This window comes from Podarcis gaigeae (genome assembly GCF_964106915.1).
Source record: "Podarcis gaigeae genome assembly, chromosome: 1".
Classification (NCBI taxonomy): Eukaryota; Metazoa; Chordata; class Lepidosauria; order Squamata; family Lacertidae; genus Podarcis; species Podarcis gaigeae.
Window position 1 is genome coordinate 93,257,942 of NC_139678.1, and position 22,907 is coordinate 93,280,848.

General features: G+C 43.4%; 1 protein-coding gene across 2 annotated transcripts in view; it reads right to left on the bottom strand.

Moving 5' to 3' along the window:
• Positions 1–5,445: 5,445 nt before the first annotated feature.
• The window catches only part of HEG1 (heart development protein with EGF like domains 1), a 61,793-nt gene continuing 44,331 nt past the window's right edge, over positions 5,446–22,907 (bottom strand). For both annotated transcript variants that reach the window (XM_083731861.1, XM_083731862.1), the window contains 9 exons: positions 21,553–21,632; positions 20,780–20,838; positions 19,594–19,754; positions 17,772–17,906; positions 11,769–11,811; positions 11,583–11,620; positions 10,494–10,581; positions 9,026–9,200; positions 5,446–7,646 (listed from right to left, as the gene is read on the bottom strand). In XM_083731861.1, the coding sequence (XP_083587987.1) occupies positions 7,497–7,646; positions 9,026–9,200; positions 10,494–10,581; positions 11,583–11,620; positions 11,769–11,811; positions 17,772–17,906; positions 19,594–19,754; positions 20,780–20,838; positions 21,553–21,632 (929 nt within the window). In that variant the 3' untranslated portion in view covers positions 5,446–7,496. The remainder of the gene's footprint in view (positions 7,647–9,025; positions 9,201–10,493; positions 10,582–11,582; positions 11,621–11,768; positions 11,812–17,771; positions 17,907–19,593; positions 19,755–20,779; positions 20,839–21,552; positions 21,633–22,907) is intronic.

A 22,907-nucleotide genomic window follows, 5' to 3' on the forward strand; every position in this document is an offset into this window, starting at 1 on the left:
CAACCTTTGCTCACCTGAAAGCCTTGCAAGCGTACTGGCTGGGACTGGCAGAAGTTGTCCAACCATCTGGAGAGCACCAGGTTCGCAAAGGTTTGTGTTTGCAACCAAAAGATGGGCCAGGGTATTCAGGACAAACTGCTGCGGAGAAGTGACTAGTGAGGATGGGCTGGGAGAGAGAAGGTTATGTACAAAGATGACTTTAACACCCTCTCCTACCTGCTGCTTTTGCATAGAAATTGCATCCTCCATTTTGCTCTGGTGGAGCATTGTTCATTGACACCCCTGGACTTTAAAACTTTTCTGCCAAGAGAGGCTGGTCTTGCTTCCTGCATTTTGTCTTTCCACTTCAAAGCCAGGAACTTAATAAAGATTAAGATCTTTAGAGGCCGGGATACTAGTTTTTAATTTATTGCCTACTGTAACTATACACAACCCTTTGTGTTTGCTCTTATTTGCTCTTTTCGCATTGTCTTTTTATTATGCTTTACCTATTGTTTAAAATATTTCTAAACTGCCCCTCACCCAGTCAAATTCTGAGGCAGAGAGAACAATGGGCAAGAATAAAATGATCCATTGCAAATGCAAACCATAAAACACCCCAATTCATAACAGCAAAATAAGAGGCAGTCACTTGACTTATAAAGCACATTGAGGTATGCTCTATTATGCTTCTTACTGTTTTGTGGTGGTTTGCTTCATATAGTGTTGTATTTTACTGTTTTGCAAGCAGGTTTGAACTTAATAAAGAAAGGAAAGATTTAAATCTTCTTTCAATAAATTATTCCTGTTGAAGAGCCATGGTTGCAATAGACCTACTGTCAACAAAAAATGATTATACTGTATAACAAAAATATAAATTTAAATAAATCAGATAGTTGCATCTCATGTGATCAATTATTTTTGATAAAACTTTAATACAACTTGAGCATGGACAGGCTATCTTCCCTGAAGAAGCCAGCACCTAAATCCCACTGTAATAAGTGTATTTTTTTCTACTGGATTTAATAGAACAGGAATGTAAGCCTGTCTAATTATGCCTTACGTCGTTGTCCTAGGCTATAAGAAGCTAGTAAACCACTGTGTGCAGCGTCAGCTCAGAATGATCTGTAAGACCAGTTCTGATCATGGGCTCAGGCTCCTGGGGGCCAAGGCACTTTGGGCCCCCTCAATATATATATTTTTGGATGGGCTGTCCCCCCCCATTTTTACTGTAAGGTTTATAATTATGAAAAAAGCACCTGTTCTCATTTTCTGAATGTATAATATACTTTTCAAATATGGATTTTACAGCTACAGTAGATTTGCCAACTTTTATAACCAGAATGCACCTGCTTATTGAAATACGATCTCCTCCCCTCCCTTTTCAGGAGCCCTAGAATATTGAGGTAGAGAAAAACCTGTTGTAGCCATTACCTATCAAACCTTTCAGTGGAGACTTTTGAGAAGTGCATTATTTAACTTTTCTCCATATTTAAACGGAGATGCGGATGCTGTCTTGTTTGCATGTACCAATAAAAACTCAGGTTCAGAATATTATTAATACTTTTATTGTATCATTTTTATTACACTGACTAGAACGCCAGAAATCAAATATTTGGATGCTGGTATAAAAATAATCCAAACTTTATACTTTATACTTTGGAACTACAGTACTGTATAATTAGTGGAGGCTGCAAATAAGATACACCTTTAAATAACACTGTGTTGGAAACATAAAATAAACAAAACATCTCAGAAGTTATGTTCACAGGTATGCAAAGCTGAAATCCAGAACAAAGTACAATAGACAATTGCAAGTCAAACTGACGGTACATTCAGAGTCATTATGAAGACACACAAACAAGGCTTTATCCATCTTGTCTGAAAGACATGGTAGGCATCACATACATTTTTGACTGGTAAAGATGAGAGTGACTTCCTATTTTGCAGTCCTGCCAAATTTAGTTGTTGTTGTTTTAATGGAAGAAAACAAAACAAAACAAAACAAAACAAAACAAAACCCTTAGCAGATTTCATTTAACAACCAACAACACTGTAAAGAAATATAATATATTGGATGTTGTAAGATCATTTTCCTCCCAACATTGGACAGAATGATATAGCAGAGATAGAACTCTCTAATAAATGTTGTAAGCTTTCTAAAGTTTGTGCAACATTCCATAGGCCTTCCTATGAAACAACTGACCACGAGGTCTCGATAATAATTTAGGGAACATTCCAACTCTCTGCATCCCCCCCACCTCCATCCTGGCAGAGCTTTATGGAATAGCAGAGCCCACCTCCTCAGCTGCAGTCCTGCTGCACACAGTGGTGAGGATGGCAGGTGCTGGGGCAGCATCTCCGGCTGGCTCAGCTCCGCCCTCCCCCCAAAAGTCCAGTTTGGAGCTTTGTGCTGGCTGCTGGTGGTGAGGATATTGCTGGCCGGCAGAAGAGGAGCTCTGAAGGTGGCATCCAGCAGGAGGCCAGAGGAAGGACACTTCCGCCCAGTCCAGCCACCAGCCCAGCACAAAGGGAGGTTGGACTGCTCCATTATGCTGCAATCCTAACCCCATGACCTGGCAGTAAGCTCTACTTAATTCAATAGGACTTACTTCTGAGTCGATATGGTTAGGGTTGCACTGTTATATCTGAACAAGAATCCCAAATACATGACCATTTTTTACTACAAACTTAAGCCTCTATCCCACTAGGTCCAATGGGACTTTAGTCACATAACTGCGTAGGCTTATAATCTTGATTATTTCTGCAAAATACTGTAGTGTCAAAACATTGCAGGCTTTCCCCTATTGTACTACCCATCACAGATTTCAGTATCTCACTGTCACCAAATATAATAAAATATTAGCATAACTGATTTTCCAATTAGTAACTAAGAAATACTCATTCATTTCTACTAAATAAATAAATGTTTTGAACTCCCCTTTATACTGTTCCTCTTGTTGTTGCTTCTTCTATGTGGCATCACAGTGGGATTCTGCAGAGCTTCCACCAAGGACACTTTATTATTCACTTTTGAATCCACAGCAAGTTTCAACCTAAAGGATCTTAGGGACTGTAATATGTTGAGAGTACTGAGAATTCGCTCTCTCATAAGAAATTCCCAGTTCTGTGAATAGAACTACAACTCCCAGAGTTCCTTTAGCTGAGGTAATGATTATTCAGCTAGTCTGTGGGCTGGTTTGCAAGTCACATTAAATCATAGTTAAAATAAAGTTAAAAGTCATTAGGGCTCCACTGCCACTCCTTGTCTTCCACTCAAAGGGAAAACAAACCAGAGGCTTGCTTCCTGCTACATGCAACCCAGCCCTCGTGATGGTAAGCTAATAACAAAGCTGTATCCCTTGAGGTCCACGTGACCTCAGAGGTAGGAATGCCCATGCCCAGTTTTGGCTGGTGCACCAATTACAATTATTTCTGGACAGAGATAGCTTGGCCACAGTTATGTATGTCCTGGTGTGCATAACTGGTTGAACTATGTGGGGCTGCCCTTCAAAATGGGCCAGAAACAACAACTAATGCAAATTGCAGCAGCTAGACTGCCAGTAGGTATCTGGAAAAGCTCATAGGTAAAGGTAAAGGTACCCCTGCCCATACGGGCCAGTCGTGCCAGACTCTGGGGTTGTGCGCCCATCTCACTCAAGAGGCCAGGGGCCAGCGCTGTCCGGAGACACTTCCGGGTCACGTGGCCAGCGTGACATCGCTGCTCTGGCGAGCCAGAGCTGCACACGGAAACGCCGTTTACCTTCCCGCTAGAAAGCGGTCCCTATTTATCTACTTGCACCCGAGGGTGCTTTCGAACTGCTAGGTTGGCAGGCGCTGGGACCGAGCAGCGGGAGCGCACCCCGCCGCAGGGATTCGAACTGCCGACCTTTCGATCGGCAAGCCCTAGGCGCTGAGGCATTTACCCACAGCGCCACCCGCGTCCCGGAAAAGCTCATACAGGACACCAATTTTGAAACAACTACAAATCTTCCAGGCCATAGTTAAGGTGCCTGTGTTAGTAATTAAAGCCCTTAACGATCTGGGTCCCAAGTATCTAAAACAATGTCTCTTTCCATATCATTTTCCTTAAGGTGGGGACCCATAGTTGGGCCTTCTCAGGGGTAGCCCCGTTCCTCTGAAGCGATCTCCCCTCTGAAGCCTGCCTCACCACCACATTGTTGTCATTTCAGCGTTGGGCTTTCTCAGGATTTTAGGGAAGGGTCAGGTACATTGGGGTTGGATTTTAATTGACGCTGCTGTTTTATTTGAATGGAATTTAAGTTTTCAGGCTTTATTATTACTAATTTCGGTTTCAGTTCTGTGTAGTCCTGCCCTGGGGCCTTTGGGTGAAGGGCAATCCATAAATAGGGTAAATAAATAAAATAAATAACAAATAAACTTTGGATAACCATTGTGGCTGGTTAGGTAGGAAAGAAACAACACACAAGTGCTTGTTGGCACTTAATGGGAAGCCGTCCTCCATGGTGTTTCCTCCTCCAAGTGGGAAAGGAAATAGTAGTGGTGGAGCACCACAAGTATTCACTTTAAACCATAGTTCAAACTATGGTTTAAAGGGATGCTTGGACGAGGCCTGTAATATAAGATTATGACAGAAAGCGTTGAAAGTTTTTACGGGTGTTTGGCAACTGTTTTGTCAGCTACACCTTTGCATAAAAGTGGGCATAGTTATGGGCCATTCCCCTTGCCATCCACAGCAAAGGTCCTGATCCAAAGATTCCTCCCATGAAGGGAATATGGCTGAACATAGCTGCTTCATGTAGATTTCTGTGTACACACCCGCCAACCAGATGGCTGGCAGTATCAGCTCTGTTATAGCTGGACTGCACTGAGCATCTGGGAATAGCTCCCCCGCCTTTTCTTTCACCCCACACGTGAATCATCCTTGCCAGATCAAGGTGAACAAACTCCCTTTCGCATCCAGCTTCCTTGTGTGGCAATGCAAGATCAGTCTGTGGAAAACACCTGATGATTAATTTTACATTGGGGGGGGGGGGCTTTTTACAATACAAAGTACACCCTGAAGCAATTTGCAATACAGAAAGCAGTAAAGTGACCTGAACACAGCTGATCTTTTTTAAAAAAAATAGAAATATTGTTCCCAAATAATTTCAAAAAGCAGAATAGGTACAGCTAGAGCAAGAGGAACTAGTCCTTTTCTGCTTGCAGAAGTGGTTGCTGTAGTTAAGCTTGTGAATTTAGCCGTTATACAGAATGAAATCTGAGGTTGGAGCCTCGGAAATGTCATGGACTATAGTTATAGCTGAACTTAATTCATAAGATAACATGGTCACAGAGGGTAGTTTTATCACTGGCAATTAGCCTATGTATTCAGAAGTGGTACACAGACAGTGTATGTCTCTCCCACTTTCTCATGCCTTCCTTTCTCTCCCACATCCTTGGATTATTTCCTTCTTTTTTTACGCCTTCTGGTGAAGTGCATCCTTTTTCACAATTTTGAAGTGGTTGCTATGGGATACAGGAGTGCAGGATAAGAAACACCTCTGGCCTGACCCAATCTTCCCCCACTCACCCAATCTGAAACAAACACATGCCGCTCTACAGCTATTAATCACTGCCTCCAAATCCTTCATGATTAAGCTGCAAGCGTCACCACTCAGCCGCCCTGCAGCTTCCTGCATACTGTACAAAGTCCTCTTTTCTCATAAAACCACACCTTCTTTAGAACATTCAGAGAGCAAAAGTTGTTTTGCATTAGGAAAAGCTATACACAAGAGAACTTGGGTCTGGGTTCAGCTACATATGATGCCAATCCCACTTAAAATGCTTCCTGGTTGCTTTCTTCCACGGCTACCTGCATAAAAGTTAAGCCATCTTCTGTACTCCACGATATGGAATGGGTCAGGGCTAGCCTTGCAGGTGGGGAAAAGTGTTGCCAGGGATTGGGAAATCCTAAAATAAATAACTATGGGAGGTGAGCTATTTAGTGTTGCAGTGGGTGAACGCCCTGGTTATGTGGATGGGAGGAAGAAAGAGGCAAAAGCACGTTTTTCTTCAGCAGCAAAGGGATGAACATTTTGAAAATGACAAAAAATAAATAAATGAGAAGATGTTTTAGGTTACAACTCAAGACACCACAAAAAGGGTGTTCCAGTATGAGATTCCTTTTCCCATATGGAATAATGTGGTTCTGGGGCCAACCATCACGATTTACAAGTGACTTGGAACCCTGGTTTAAGTGCTAGTAAAGGACAATGAGTTAATGAGAGGGAAAATTTGAGTTGGTAAGCTGGCTGTATGCCGTTTAAACCAGCTCTATTAGCTCAACCTCTTGTGGGGTTTAGTCTGGTAGCAGCAGTGCACTGAACAAGCACAGTTTGTTGGTCTCATATCACGGTGATTAGCCTAGATAAACTAAAAGTGAACAGTCAGCTGCCTGTGAAATTCAACAAGCATCCCAACCAAATTTGGGGGCACATGTTGTGGCACTTCAGGTATTCTCAGCCAGAGTTTCAGATTCCTATCATTTTTTCTTCTTCCTGATCTGATGATTTCAGGATTTTATTTTCTGAGCTCAAATTTCAGATACTGTAAACCTGAATATCATAAAACACCCCACACCCCCATTTTTACTGTGGGCAATCCTCACCCACCACGTGTGTGTGTGTGTGTGTGTGTGTGCATGCGTGGTTCTATAGTATGAGACCGGCATACATAATCAATTCACTAAGAGTTCATGGAGGAAGAAAAAATTAATGGCTGGAGAATGCATGGGCATGAAGCAATGATTACTGTTCATAAGACAATGGTCAGTAATAAATTGGGGGCAAACAGAGGGCAGGAGCAAGCACCATTGCAACTGAGTCAATACACAACTGAATGACAAGACAGGAAATAAGAAGATCCATTATCCTAAGAAAAGAAAAAGGACCCTGAACTTTGCACATTACACATAGAACCCCCATCCTTAGGCCACATTCCCATACACATCCCCGGCATTCTGTGACTATCTCATCAGTACCCATTAATAGATACCTGGTGACAGAGAAATGGTTCTTTCCATAAAATCCACTCAACGCAGCTTTGCATAAAATGTGGGCAACACAAACACAGCACTAGTTGTTAACTGTAAACACAACACACTTTACTGGCGTTAGATTTAGAGTGTCATCCACAGCGTTTGTTAGCTTTGCTTTAGTGATCTACTATCAAATTCACATTATGTGACACAATTAGTGATAAGGAAAAGATGCAGAATGTACACAAGGGAACTCCTTTAAGCTTCTCCCTTGCCTCTTAGACAGGCCTGTGTGCTGACTTGCTCTTTACACGTGCCTTCCCATTGCTGTTCAACAGCAGCTACAAATGGCTCCTTTCGGACAACCCTGTTCAGTATCCTCCAAGGATTCAAAATTTCCTTTCTGTATACAAACTATGCCAGCATCTGAGCTGTATAATTAATGTGTACCCAGAAAACAATCAGCAGGCAATGGCCGATGTTCCATTCACTTTCCCATCTCTCTCCTGCAATTCCATTAAAAGTAATCTCTTCTTCTGCTGTCATCACTAACAAAGGAAGGATTGTATTGGCCAGGGTAGATGCAGGAGTGTCGGGATCCCGGAAGACCTGTGTAAGGTGGGTACAGCCCGTTTCTTTCTAGTTCAGGATTCCTTGGGTTGGTTGTCTAGAAGGATAAGACATGGACACAGAAAGGAAGGGGGGAAAATGGTTCAATAGTCAGCACATCCTTTGTGGGATTTTAATAATAATACATGAAGGTACAAATGCTTCCAATAGGTAATATGCTCTTCTGATAGAGCTTAAGCAGATGTGTTCAGTAATAATGTTTGAGCATTCTAGGCCACCAGGCTCATGAAGAAAAAATAATAGCTGGTAATCTGTTTGGTTTTTATGGATATAATGCACTGCTTTGAAATTTTTGACGGAATTGTGGTATATAATTTTTAAAACACACACACACACACACACACACACACACACACACACACATATAAACAACATTACCATGAAATTAAAACAAAAATCAGAGCATAGAAGCAGTTACTATTATTATGTCTATATACTGCCACCATGCATGACAAAGGTAAACACAGTAATATCTCTGAATCCCTCTTTTCACTTTTATTTCTTATTCTCTTCCAAACCAAAAATCTGGAATGCCAAAGCTTTGGAAACAGAATTATACCAATCAGATGCAACCTAGGAAAATACATTGCTGCCTAATACTTCCTTAGCATACTGGAAAGCAAGCTTCTCTCACAAGTTGTTACTGGCATGAACAGATCATAGCCGTTGCAACCCAGACCAATGAGTACATAGAAAATACAGCACATCTGTTTTGTACTCTGATGCACATGTATGGAGAACGCCTCCAGGGCAGCTATTTTGGGTGAAGCACAGCCAGGTAGGAATCAATGATGTAGGAGATACAGTATGCTGCTATCATTGTCATATGTTATAGGATGAAGATAAAGGAGACCTGGATACAAATTTCCACCCAGCAATGAAGCTCATTTGATGAACTTGGGCTAATCATTCTCTCTCAGCATAACTTAGCTAGAGAGGGGTGGATTCCATTGATTTATTGGGCAAAGGGGAGGCTATGAAGGTAATGAACAATATTCCTGGCCCTCCCCAAGGCCAAGATCTTAGTAATCTGTCATACTGGAAAGACAAAGACATCACTGTTGGATGTTATGGGGATTGTTACATCGTAATTCATGTACAGTACTATTATGATGCTATAGCGGCTGTATGCTCTAATTGTGGCAACCTGTAGAAGGCGGGACTATCTGAATGCATAGACATAGTTTTGCCACTAGGTGGCAATGGACTTAACTGGAGCTAGGTGAAGTCGAACGTTTCCTGTGTCTGTTCTGTTCTTTATGGAGAGAGACAATAAAGTTCTCATTTAGCTTAAGCCTTCCATGGCAAGATCGGCATAAGAGGCCTGCAGGAACATACACTGACTGCACAACAGCCCCTGCTCAAAACCAATTATCTTTTGTTAAAACGCACATGTACAAGCTGAGGATCAGTTACCATATAGTAAACATCTGTCATCTGTAGTAGGTTTTTAGTGCTCCCATTCTCTTGCATTTCAATGGTTTCTCTCCCCCAGTCTTGAGCTCGAGGGTTTTTGGGATACTCAGCATATGGCGACATCTGGAAATCTCCACTTTTGAAGATGAGTTTGCTTATGTCATTTTTATTCTTCCTGGGATAAAGAAAGAAAGAAAGAACGATTTATATGCAAATCATATGAAAAGGACAGGAGATAGCTATAAAACTCCCATGCCTCTTTTTCATAACCATAAGAGAGCCAGTGTGGAATAGTGGTTGAACTTGGATGAGGGAGACGCGGAGGCAAATCATCACTGAACCAGCCATGAAGCTCATTGAATGTCCTTGGGCCAGTTGCTCTCTCTTCTGCACAGCCTTGCTTACAGGGGTGTTGTGAAAACACAATTATGACTGGGGTGGGCAATAGGGGTATGCAGAATATGTTTCCACATATGTTTGAATTTTTTTAAAAAACGCATGAAAAATCATAGTTTTACTCATAGTTTTTCTCATATTTTTTGGTATGAAATGTTGCCTAGTATACTCATTTTTGCAAAGCCATTTCATTGCATATAAACACATTTTGCATGTTATTTTCACGGATATATGCATTTCTATGCACAGTTGACCCCTTCATGGATCACTGCCTTGTTGTGGCGAAGGGGCTTGAATAAGTCAAAGGAGCTATGAGCTATGCTGTGCAGGGCCAACCAAGACGGACAGGTCATAGCCGAGAGTTTAGACTAAATGTGATCCAGCTGGAGAAGGAACTGGCAAACCGCTCCAGTATTTTGCCAAGAAAACTCCATGGACATAAAAAGGAGAAGCTCTGAGAAGAAAGTGAGAGTTTCCAAGGCATGCTCTGGTTCATGGGGTCACGGAGAGTCGAACACGGCTAAGACGACTAAACAACAACATGCACAGTTGACCCTAGTGTATGTATTTTTGTACGCATTACTTGGCTAGAGAACTGCATCACAAAATTGAGGAAAGTTTCTTTGAAGGATAGCTGTGTTTCATTTCACGTATCATTTCAGAAAGTGCTGACTAAGTAAGTTTGCCTTAAAATGCAAAGTGCATCAAATTTCTCTTCCATCCTTAGCAGGGAGTCAGATATTACACTGCTCTAGTATGCTCCTTGGACAAATGGTGGTGGTGGTGGGGAAATATAACGATAATATCCCTTTCTTTTGAAAAATTAAAGAAGCTTCTGCCAGATCTTACTTATGCTTTTCAGTATTTACGACATCTGCCAAATCATTTATGTTGATATGGTTGATATACAGCTCTGAAACATGTGGACATTATTAATTTTTGCAAAATCACAATAAACATTTTAAAGGTGCAATTTCGTTCAACGAAAGTATAATCAATAGATAAACAATTTCCCCATGACGGGTATTTAGTATTTTATTTTAAAAACAGGCACTTGGCTTAGGATACCTACTGGCAGCATGTGACAATGAGAGCTATCGCCATGATGAGCAGAAGTCCCCCTCCAGCTGCTGCGATCACAATGGTGATTAGCTGATACGCTAAAGCAAAGAACAGAAACAATATTGCTTCAAAGGAAAATTGTTCATCTTTTATGTATAGGCAATAATGTGAAGCTGTCACCTTCTTGATGTCTGTAAAGATTCCCTTAGCTAACCTCTGAGATGCTCTTATGTCATGGAATGCTTACAAAGCCACCATCAGGTATGGGATAAAGATTCACTGATGTAGCTTAGCTTCTTTGACAGAACTGGAAAAACTAGTTAGCCCATGAGGAAATGCTCACAGAGACAATTAACAGGTACTAGTTGATATACACATATTTTACATATTTTGAAACGTCTGAACTCATTGCTGGCTGGTTTACGGATTCAATTCAGTGTGCTGTACTGGTTTTGTTTTGACATTAAAAGGTAAAGGTACCCCTGCCTGTACGGGCCAGTCTTGACAGACTCTAGGGTTGTGCGCTCATCTCACTCTAGAGGCCGGGAGCCAGCGCCATCCGCAGACACTTCCGGGTCACGTGGCCAGTGTGACATTGCTGCTCTGGCGAGCCTGCACCAGCGCAGCACACGGAACGCCATTTACCTTCCCGCTATAAAGCGGTACCTATTTATCTACTTGCACCTAAGGGTGCTTTCAAACTGCTAGGTGGGCAGGAGCTGGGACCGAAAGACATTGACACCACGTTAGCTTTCAGCAGATGAAGGGCCTTCTTTGCTGTGGCCTCTGGAACTGTGGTACTCTGGAATGGCTCTCTGTATTCCTTCCAGGGTCAGGGTGGGCTCTCTTTTTCACAATGTCTAAATATTAAGTTTGATAATGTTTTTTTCTGCTCTGCTCTATTTGTACAGATCCCTTAATACTGCTTGCTTAGGCATCTGTTGGTTTTAAATGAATGGTTTTTGATGTGCTATAAGTGACTGCCTTTAAAGCCTCGGTCATACACTTGTTTGGAAATCTATTGTTGAAAGACCATATAACTTATTGAAAGAAAAGCAAAACCAGTTTGGGAGTTAGAGCTGCTAGACCAGATACTCACGATTCCCACAGTTGAATCCTCCTAATCCAAATGGGCAACTGAAACAGGAAAAAAAGTTTCCAATCAATTAAGTGTTAATTGAACCAATATGAAAGTGATCAAAATGTGTTAATGACTGGTGATGGCAATGAGCAGGAGGGAAAGGAATGAGAAACAAAGAAAAGAGATTTCTATAATTTACTGTACCTCACACAAGTGTCATTCACAAGTTTATACCCATCTTCACAAGCTAAAAGAGAAAGAGAATGTCCATGAGCACATCTCAGTGGCAGAAAAAGATCATTGCTGGTATCCAAAGAACTACTTTAGGTGAACTCAGTGCAATTTTATTTTTTACATCCCTGCCCACTTTAAACAGCAAACTGTGAAAAACTGCTTTTGAAAGTCCTCTCACTTTCAAAAGTGGGTTTCCACTGGGTATGACCAGCGGCTGCTCTTCAATCAACACGAACACATCTTGGGTTGTCCAGAATCAATTGCACCATTCTGTTATATTCCGGCCAATAAATAGGCGCAATCAGTAGTGGCTGGCAGGGTGGCATGGATGGGACCCAGCATTAGTGAAGAGGGAGTTCTAACACAAGCCTGGTTCAAACCTTGGCTCAGCTCAGCTTAGAGAACCAGGGAGGAACAGAGTGGCAGAGAGTTCCTCTCAAGGATCCAGCACATTTATTCAGTCACCCTAAGGCACAATTTGGCTTTCCATGTAGTGTGGAGCAGCATACAGTGAGAGAAAGCAGTGAGTGAAGACCTTGAAATATAAACTTTCTATTTTTCACCAATTGGCATTTAATTATGTTTTATTGAAGTTTTTAATAATTTTTTTTATGGATGCATTTTGCTGATTTGATTCTTCTATGTTGTACTGTATACCCCCTTGATATATTATCACAAAAGCGTGGATTACAAATAAATTACCGTATTTTTTGCTCTATAAGACTCACTTTTTCCCTCCTAAAAAGTAAGGGGAAATGTGTGTACGTCTTATGGAGCAAATGCAGGCTGCGCAGCTATCACAGAAGCCAGAACAGCAAGAGGGGTTGCTGCTTTCATTGCGCAGTGATCCCTCTTGCTGTTCTGGCTTCTGAGATTCAGAATATTTTTTTTCTTGTTTTCCTCCTCCAAAAACTAGGTGCGTTTTGTGGTCTGGTGCGTCTTATAGAGCGAAAAATATGGTAATAAAAATAAGACAATACTAGGTAAGTAACTTGATGCATTTAAACCAGCTGGCCAGTGGAGGTCACTCTTAACACACAGCAATGCTACATATGAAAAGACTTGCAGCGGTGTCCACATTTCACTCAAATACATTTTTAACCAAAAGCAGCCTGTGCAAACTGCAGTGTTGAGCAGAGGAACAGGGGTAAAGGTGGGGAGGGGAGGAGGCATGGGCTGAGCGTATCTGCTTTTCAACATTACGGTGTATTGCCAGCCAAACATCGCAGTTTGGCAATATACCGTGATGTTGAAAAAACAAGATGCATTGGCCTCTGCCCGCGAGACACCAGGTGAAACTGCCCCAGCTCTCACCTCGAGAGCTGAGATGGTTTCACCCAGGCTCGTAGGCTGGGACAATGCAGCTTGTTCGTGCAGCTCAGCTGAGGAGAGGAACTTCCCCCCCACCAGCTGAGCTGGCTTGCTGTGGGGAGCGGCAACCGTTCAGCTGAGCAGTTTCACAAAGCCCCCACCCCACTGCCAGCTTACGGAAACCAGCTCCTTTAACTGCTCAACTGAGGCAAGGGCAGCTGCACACTCCTCCATCGAGCAGTTTAAAGATGCAGAGGGAGGAACAGGCTGTATTGGCGGCTCCGTTGTATGAGGACAGAGTGGGATGGAGATTACACTCAGCGATATATTGGTGGTGAAACTGCCAGCACTCCTGAGTCCCTCTGCTAGCAGCGCCCGCTGGGGAGTCGGGAGCGGTGGTGGTTTCACCAGCGATATACCGCTGAATGAAGCTGACATCATGGTCTGCTCCTCATACTGGTCCTGGGCAATATATCGATATATCGCCCAGGACTAGAAGAGGCTTTCACCTCTTTGACTGTAGCCATTTTCCCATTCATAACCATCCCCTGCATGGAAAAGTGATATAGGCACACTTAACTTTTCCTTTGGGGAGAGGGGGAAGAGAGAATGTCCATGAGAACTTCTCAGTAACAGAGAATATTTTTTTTTTATTTTTTGACTATGGCAGACCAACACGGCTACCTATCTGTAACTATATATATATATAGAGAGAGAGAGAGAGAGAATGAATAAATTAGATATAAAAAAAAGCCTCTGGAGCAGATTTTGAGGGTGCTCAGGAGACTGCAGGGCAAAAGGATGAAAAGGGGTTCTGTTGTGCAAAGTGAAGTCTGCTGCTCTAGTGGGATAGCAGCACTGGATACAAACTAGAGTTTCCAGAGGCTGTTTTTGGTTTACAGATTTACATGTCGTTTCCGCCTAATGGCACATATTTAGCATTCACAAGGTCCCAGAAGGCATAGGAAACGAGAGGCAGAATGCATGCTTTGCATTCAGAAACCGCCAGGCTGAATCCCTGGCATCTCTGGATAAAATGATCAGTTAGCAGGTAACGTGAAAAACCAGTCCCTAGGACTCCAGAGACCCACTGCTATTCAGGATAGACAATGCCGGGATAAATGGAGAAATAGCCTGATGGTATAAAGCAGCTTTCTATGTTGTTTCTAATACTTTAATCTGTGGCATTCCTGTGGATTAATAGTGACCTCTGCTAGTCAACTGGTTTAAATCAATGCTGAACCAAAGACTCATCCCTCTACATTTCAGGGGGTTTAAGGGAACGAGACCAAACCCATGCCGAAGACTGGTAAAGGGTGTGTGTGTGAACATTTGCAATCGGAACAGCAAAAGTTCAGGATTGAGGATTCAGTAGTGAGGATTTCCTCTTCTCCCTTTCCGCTGAATAAACCTGAAGTACTGCTGCAAGTGCAGCAACAGTGTGGAGTGAGCAGTGGAGCCTGCACTGTCGTTCCTATGCAAATACAGGGCTTTCGATGCTATTTGTTTAAATGCTGCATTTCATCTTTATGTTATAAATTAATTGATTCTGTTATTTATTTAAAGGTAAAGGTAAAGGTACCCCTGCCCGTACGGGCCAGTCTTGCCAGACTCTGGGGTTGTGCGCCCATCTCACTCAAGAGGCCAGGGGCCAGCGCTGTCCGAAGACACTTCCGGGTCACGTGGCCAGCGTGACATCGCTGCTCTGGCGAGCCAGAGCTGCACACGGAAACACTGTTTACCTTCCCGTTAGTAAGCGGTCCCTATTTATCTACTTGCACCCGAGGGTGCTTTCGAACTGCTAGGTTGGCAGGCGCTGGGACCGAGCAACGGGAGCGCACCCCGCCGCGGGGATTCGAACCGCCGACCTTTCGATCGGCAAGCCCTAGGCGCTGAGGCTTTTACCCACAGCGCCACCCGCGTCCCCTGTTATTTATTTAGTGGGGCCAAAATTCAGATTGTATTTAGTTTTCAAGGAGATGGCAATCCTCTTTGATTGTTATTGGCCGCATTTATATGTGGTCTACAGAGCTTAATAAAGATAAGGAAGGTAGGAAAAGTGAAATATGAAACTCGGTTGCAGCTTCCCAGCTAAGTTTTGCTGGAGCCCACAAAGTTAAACAATTTGCACACAGTGCTTTTAAGTTAGGCCCTACACGTTCCTTATTGGCAAACAATTATGTGGTGTTCCGGCCCTGCCCTTTATGTATCATCCATAAAAGGGACCCCTCTACTATTCAAGTGAGCAGCTTAGAACAGTGGAATGAGCAAGTTAAATAAATTGCTGCTATGCTTGATGGAAGGTGGGGGAGGTTTGGCACCTTGCCTCCAGCCCTCTGAGAATGTATAAAGCGTTAACTCCAAAACATGCTATTATCTGAAAGCCAGAAACCACTTTTTCCCCAACACTGAAACACATCTGGATATTTTTTCTGCTGTGCAGTGAACGCAGCCACCCACCGTGTCTAAACACAACCATTTTCAAAATGCAGGACACATCAACAGAATGCTTGAGATCCAGAACTCAAGACAGATAAACAGGCAGGTAAATCTGCATCTGTTAGACAAGTACTGTACAGCCAAAGTTTAGGTTGATTTTCATGCAGAAAATCTCTGGAACCAAATGGCACTATAAACTTGGCAGGGAAGCTCCTTATTAAGAGTTGGCAGCCTGTTGTTCTTCACCAGCCAGCCAGCCAGCCAAATCCACTTTCTCTCTACTGTTCCCTGACCCTGCATAGGAGTCACATACACTCCTCATTCACTCACTTGCCCTGGCAGGACTTCAGAAATCTAGTTCTGGCTCCTCCCCAGGTGCCATGAACTCCTGAAAATTGCCAACAAAGAGGGCATCCTGGACCATAATTCAGCCATATCTCCCAGTTTTGCTGGGATTACTAATGTAGGTATCCCCAGAGCTGGTCAACGACACAGCTGTTGCTTAATGGGGTGCTTGTGTAGGAGTTCCCAACCAATCTAGAGTGGTGCAGAATTTAAGTTAAACCAAACTTGGTGTTGCTGCACTTAACTCTGGCCTGCTCCGGTCAAGAGAGGTTCAGAGGCTGTAGTCTGGAGCAAGTGGAACTGCAGGTTGTCCAGTTTGTGGCTGCTGCTAGCAAATGAATTGGTTGATTCACTCCTGTGTCCATAGAAAGGTGAGAGAGGATTCCTCTCAGAGGATGGGTGGAGGAAGAAGCCTTGATGATCTTGGGAATGGAGGGGGGTGGAACACAGATAGAAGCTGGATGATTGTGGAGCAAAGAGAGAAAGGCGTTGGGTGGGGATGGGGGTAGAAGGATGCTGGATGGCCATGCAGAGAAGAAAAAGGAGCTGGGGGTTATGGGGGGAATAAAGAGAATAAAGATATAAGTGAAAGGAGCGGGTTAGGGAAGAGAAAAAGAAGCACAACATCCCAAGTGCCAGGGACCATACTCCCCAGAAATTGTGGGGCATCTGTATCTTTTAAAGTAAAATTTATTTTGGGATTGAGGGGCCTTGGAGCATAGGAAGAGGAATTGCAAGGTGCTGTCTTGGTTTTGGCCTCCACTGATTTGATAAATCACAAGTGAATGTGAGGTTTTTAATTTTTGTCTTTATGATAATTTGTTTTATAATGTTACTTATTATATAGATAAAAGCAGACTGACACAGTTTCCTATTCCAATGTTGGAAATGCTCCATGTGAACAAAGCATCACTTTCAGGCTAATGCTGAAGGTGTATTGGCCAGGGGCGCCCCCAGAGTGTGCAGGGAACCAAGGGGACGGAAATCAGCATCCGTGTTCATGTTTGAGCCTCTGCAAATTCAAACTGAATGCTTGCAGAGAACTACAAAAATAAAATGAGGGTTATCTCAGAGCAAGCACAGATGTCAGATTTCTGAAGTTCTTCTGTCTCTCCATGTTTAATTAATGTCTGAGGTGTAGACTAATGGAAGGTCACTGCAGCTACTTCCATTAACAGAAAAAGTGAGGTCATATTGCTGAAATCTAGACAGGATCTTGGCTACATCCACATGGCTTAGTTAGCATGGAGTTCCTGAACAAGCAGTGGGGATAGTATTTTATTTTGGACTGAACTGGATTCAATCTAAAAGATATCCAATAGGGTAATTAAATGCTATTGGATCATGTTTCTAAATGTGTTATCTGCTTTTCGGGATGAAAAAGCAATTCACACTTTGGGTCAGCTCAATTGGAACATTGTGAAGGATCCACCAAAACAGCCTGTGAATAAAAAGCAATTATCTTTTTTTTTACTTCCCTTGGAGATCAGACAAAACAGAGACAGAAATAACCGCACTATGTCATCTCTAAAAACTGAACTTTCGCCACAGGCATATCAGACCCCTCCCTGGCCTGCCCCCTTTTTATTCTTTTCACTGGATCTTTCTGGCTTACACAGCATGCTGTGTAAAAGGATAATATTATTGCTGCACTGAGAGCAAGCAAGAGACCATATCCCCAATTTCTACTGTAGAAAAACGAGCACTGGGAGAAGGAAACCTAAGCTTTTAATACTTATTCATAGGGCTTAGCACGCATAGAAATACAAGAGTGTAATAGAAATACAAGAAATCACATTGATCTGCGGAATATCCTTTGAACTGGAACCAAAAGATTAAAGATGAACCCCAGCGATCCAGCTGCACAGTGCATAATACCTCTGCAGGAATGATCCAGTTTGTTGTATTTGAAGTATCCAGCCTGGCACTTGCAAACTGCAATGCCGTCCAAGTCCACACACACAGAAGTTTCTTTGTCGCATTCCGGATCTTTGTGTTTACACAGGCCGCCAACTATTGCACAAAAAAGAAGAACATTGGGAAGGTCATTAACTAGGCAGAGGGAAAGTGCACCTTCACTGGATTCTTTCTCTACAGATATCAGGACTGGAATTAGATATTTTGTGAGTGAGGGATGGGGAAAACCTGTGGCCCTCCAAATGTTGCCAGACAACAGTTTACACCATCCACAGGTTTCCTACCGCTTGTTTGACCCTTGTTGTTCCCTTTTGAAATGCCACCATTGCTAAGGTGCCAGGCTGTACAGCTTTTGCTCATCTCTTAATGACAACAAACCTAACCAGCTGATCTTGCTAATCCAGTATCCAAGCATTTCCAGTGTGTTGGTAATAGCTGTGTGTACTACTAACTACTGTTGTAATTTTTAGACCTGTGTTTTGTGTTATTTGTGCATGATTTTATGCCAGCGTAGGCATCACTCATGCCCATGCCAGCGTAGATGTCGCTGAGACAAAAGTGCAAACGTGCTGGGAATGTGGGCTTGAGAGAGCACAACTTTGACTGAGACTCTGTCCTGCCATGCAGTGTCTAAAATCTTCCTAATAAAGGCATATGGAAGGCATTGAGGCATCACTCTTGGCGGGTGTAAAATGGCCATGATTCACCTCCATAAGGCAGCGTGCTCAGCATGGAAGCCTGGTAGACCTTTATCTTGGTATTGGTCATTAGCATCACACTCTCCCATACCCTTTTGAAGAGGCAAGCCATTGCCATAGATGTCTTCTCAAAACAGTGGTACCTTGGTTTACGAACTTAATCCGTTCCAGAAGTCCGTTCTTAAACTGAATCCGTTCTTAAACGGAGGCACGCTTTCCCTAATGAGGCCTCCGACCACCGGTGCCCTTCCACCATTCAGATTCCATTCTTAGACCAAGCTAAAGTTCTCAAACCAAGACACTATTTCCAGTTTTGTGGAGTTTGTAAACCAAATTGTTCTTAAACCAGACTGTTCTTAAACCGATGTACCACTGTATGCTTGTCCACTCTTATTGATGGAAAGGTTACTGGTTACGGTAGAGCCCATTTTCTTGTATTGGTAATTTAACTTTGTGGTTTTGTGTTATTTTGTGTTTCCTCTGTGCATCCTTGGGGGTTGGAAACTGAAATACCATTAACCTTGCCAGTTCTGACTGTGATCAGGTTTTTTTAAAAAAATCAATTCCCTTCTTTTCCACTAAGGATTAGCATCCTTGGAAAAATCTAACTGTTGGTAAGCTAATCAATTTGAAGATCTATATTATTAGTAGTACTACTGTTTTATTTTAAAAACCCGCACTGTCAACTCTCATCCTGTGGCTCTGAGAAGTGTTGCCCCATAATTCTGACAGGTTCACACCATGTGGTCAGGATTCAAGGCCGCACCTCTGACATGAAAAGCCTGTAGACAAAGACCATAACCCCACGGTGTGTCCCATATTTTACTTACAAGAGTGTTTTTGTAGAGAGGCAAGCTTCTCACACATGTGAGAATGAAATCTTTATTTTATCCTATAGAGGCTTTCAAGAGGCTTTCGGTTTCAGTGAAACAAAGCTTTTCAAAGAGAGCTTTGAAGAAAGCAAGCTTTTAAAAAAAGAAAGAAAGAAAAGACAGAATGTTCTTTTGAAAACTTTCTTTAACAAAAGAAGAAGAAAAAGAAAAAAAACCAACCCCAAAGCACAGTGTTTAACCATGTCTTTTTACCTCTGTGGAGCAGTGTAAGTTTAGAGATGAACTGGCAAGTCTGTGTGGGAGCCTTGCAGGCCCGAATGTGGCTTCGCACGGTGCTAGCAACCTCAAAGAGAGTGACGTTGGAGAGCAAAGAAAAGATGCTCAGGACAGACACTTGCATGATGCCCGACTGCCTGTGAGAAAATGCAAAGTCTGCATCATCATCCTGCAGTTGTAGAACCACGACACTTATTTGAGAACGGTACAAATATCATACACACAGCATGAATGCATTTTCCTAGTCTTGGCTTGGCAGTATCTGTTTGCCTGTGGTGCTTTATATCAAAAAGACAGGGAGACAGTGTACTTCAGAGGCTGCTAGAGTCAAAGCGCCCACCTGACCCTTCTCCAGGCAGAGCTCCTACCACTTTTGCAGGTGCCTGGAGAAAGCCTAGGACCATGCCAAGGACCTGACTATAAACCCAATGCTGGTTACGCTAGAAATGTGGCATGCCTGATTCCATTAAGAATCTTCAGAGCAGGTGCATTCCTGTGACTTAGCGTGCTGGCTGGAAGCAACATGTACATACTGCAGGGAAGGGTTATGGGTTTGTTTTGCCAAATTGCACCAATTCCATGCAATATAAAGAAGCCACAGGTTGATCAAGGGGAAAGGGGGAAAGAGCTTCTGCTCCTTTAGAGTTGTGTACACGAGAAAATTTCAGCATGATAAACTGCTCCTGCCCAAATTCCCTCTTGTAGTCATCATTTATTATTTCTATAGCAGCATCAATGTTTGTGGCATTTTACAGGGTAGATGAAGACTGCAGCCTGTACCAGAAGGCTTCAGTCTTCAATTGAGGCAAAGAGTTAACTGACTGGAGGTGAGGAGAACCAGGGAAAGAATGTGTTATTGCAGTCTCTCTTCTTCCCAATTATTAATGGCACAGTACCATGGGTGGGGGGTGGGAGGGACTGTGGACTACATATCACAGTATAAAATGGTTTTTATATGTGCTGGAAGCTGCCCAGAGTGGCTGGAGAAATCCAGCCAGATGGGTGGGGTATAAATAATAACATAATCATCATCATCATCATCATCATCATTATTATTATTATTATTATTATTATTATTATTATTATTAAAAACCCCGGGGCAAGAGTTCAAATCAAAGCTCAGCCACCAAAAGTGATGGTTTTACTTTTTCATGATCCTTACCTGGATGCTTTAACAGTGGAAGTGTAATAGCCTGGCAATGTTGAAAGAGAGTTGTTCAGCTGTAAAAAAAAAAAATTGAACAGACATTGTATTGGTTTGTTTGTTTGTTTTGCAAATTGAGCCAGGAGCTCCGAGCTTCGCCATCATGCCATACATCCTAACCCAGCTGCTGCTGCTCGCTTGGTGTGGTTCCTCACCACCATTCCGCCCCCCCACCCAGTGTGTAAGGAGGTCCTGGTCACCCACAAATAGCAGCACATGGGGACATGAGAGAGGAACTTGGGCCACCTATTGCAAAGGAGAGGCATAGGCATGGTGTGTGTGTGTGTGTTTGTCTGTGTGTGTGTGTGTGTGTGTGTGTGTGTGTGTGTGTGTGTGTGTTGGATGCATGTGTGCTGTTGCACACAAATCTGGAGCTGGCTCTGCTTACACCTTTGAGGAGCAGATAGTGCTTCCTATGTGAAGGTTCCGAATGCAAGCTCATGGGTCACGAGAGGAAAAAGGCAAGAAGCAGCATGATGGGCAAAGTTGTCCACGGTGGACAACTTTAGGATGTGCTGGAGAACTTTCTAAGATCATTCACAAGTTTAAAAGACAAACTCTACTGCGCTGTAGGGCAGGCAAAGGTGCCAGCCATGCCCCTGATAAGAGAGCCTTCTGTAAAAGAGCTGGGCAAGGAGAAGAAGCCCCCTTATTTCTTTCAGCAAACTGTCTCCTCACAAGCTGCCACTGTCAGTTAAATACTATGCTTAAATGCAACTTTTGACACTTACCATGTTCATAATAGCTTCTTCAACTTGAAACTCTGAGTACTGCTCTCCAGTTGTGTTAAACTGGCCAACAAAGGTTCGAACTGAAGGCAAGAAGATAACTTGTTAGCTATTTTAAGGGTTAGATCTCTCTCTCTCTTTCACACACACACACACACACATTGAATGCCAAGGAAACCTAACTTTTCTCCACAACAGTGAAATAGAAACCTGTCTTTTTATTTAAATGGAAGCTTTATTTCTAAGGCCCAAACTAGACATTACATAGCAGAACATTGTTAACTGCCTGTCAGGGGTTCAGGAGCAGAGACACAGGAGGGGGAGCAAATGGAGAGTGAGGAGGAGGAATCCGAGTGGGGTGGAGGCAGTGACAGTGGCCAGAGTCATTCCACGAGCCTCTCCAGTGAATCGGAAGATTCACAGAAGGGAGCGCCGATGGCCAGGGCAAGGGGGGCTCCAGGGGGAAAACCCCAGGAGGAAGGGGCCAGCGGGGACTCCCTGAGCAGCAGTTGGAAATCAGGACCAGCTTCCCCACCAGAGCGCAGTAGGGAGGGGGAGTCCCAGGAATCGGGACCAGTGTTCTCACCACCAGCGAGAGGAGATGAGTCAGGTTTGACCACGCCCACATCGGAGAGCGGGGAAACGGTCAGGAGGAAGGTTACCGGCTGGGCGCGCGTGCCAAGTTCAAATGTACAGGCGAGCGGCACAGCAGGGAGCCCGGATAGGGAGCCAGGTCCTAAAGCCCGCCGGAAGGAAGGGCAAGACTCAGGGGGGTCAGCGTCAGAAGAGTCCAGGAAGGAGGAAACCCCAGGGGGCAGAAGGACCCAGAGGAGGAAGGAACAGCGCAGGAGGTGGAGCCGGGCTAGGATCTTGAACTGGTGCGGAAGGGATAGTGACTCAGAGGGGACTTCGCCGATCTAGAGTCAAGACGTAGGGCTGCGCGCTCTGGGGTTTGAAATGGAAACTAAACTTCAATAAAGACTTTTGTACATTACATCAACCGGGCGTTGGTCCTCTGTGAGCTGGGACCTAGAGGCAGTCCTGACACTGCCAATCATACATTAATGTTAGAACACAGGAAGCTGCCTTATAACAAGTCAGGTGATTGGCCCATCTAGCTCAGTATTGTCTACAATGATTGGCAGTGGCTACTCATGGTCCTCCAGCCATTGTTGGACTGCAACTCTCATATTCCCTGGCTATTGGCCATGCTAGCTGTGGCTGATGCATGGTTGAATCCAACAACATAAGCCACATCCTCTCTACTCCTTTAAAGTCTTGAAGTGTAAAATCATGGATTGGATAAGTTCGTTGAACTTAGGTTTCATTGAAATTGATAACACAAGTTAAACATGACT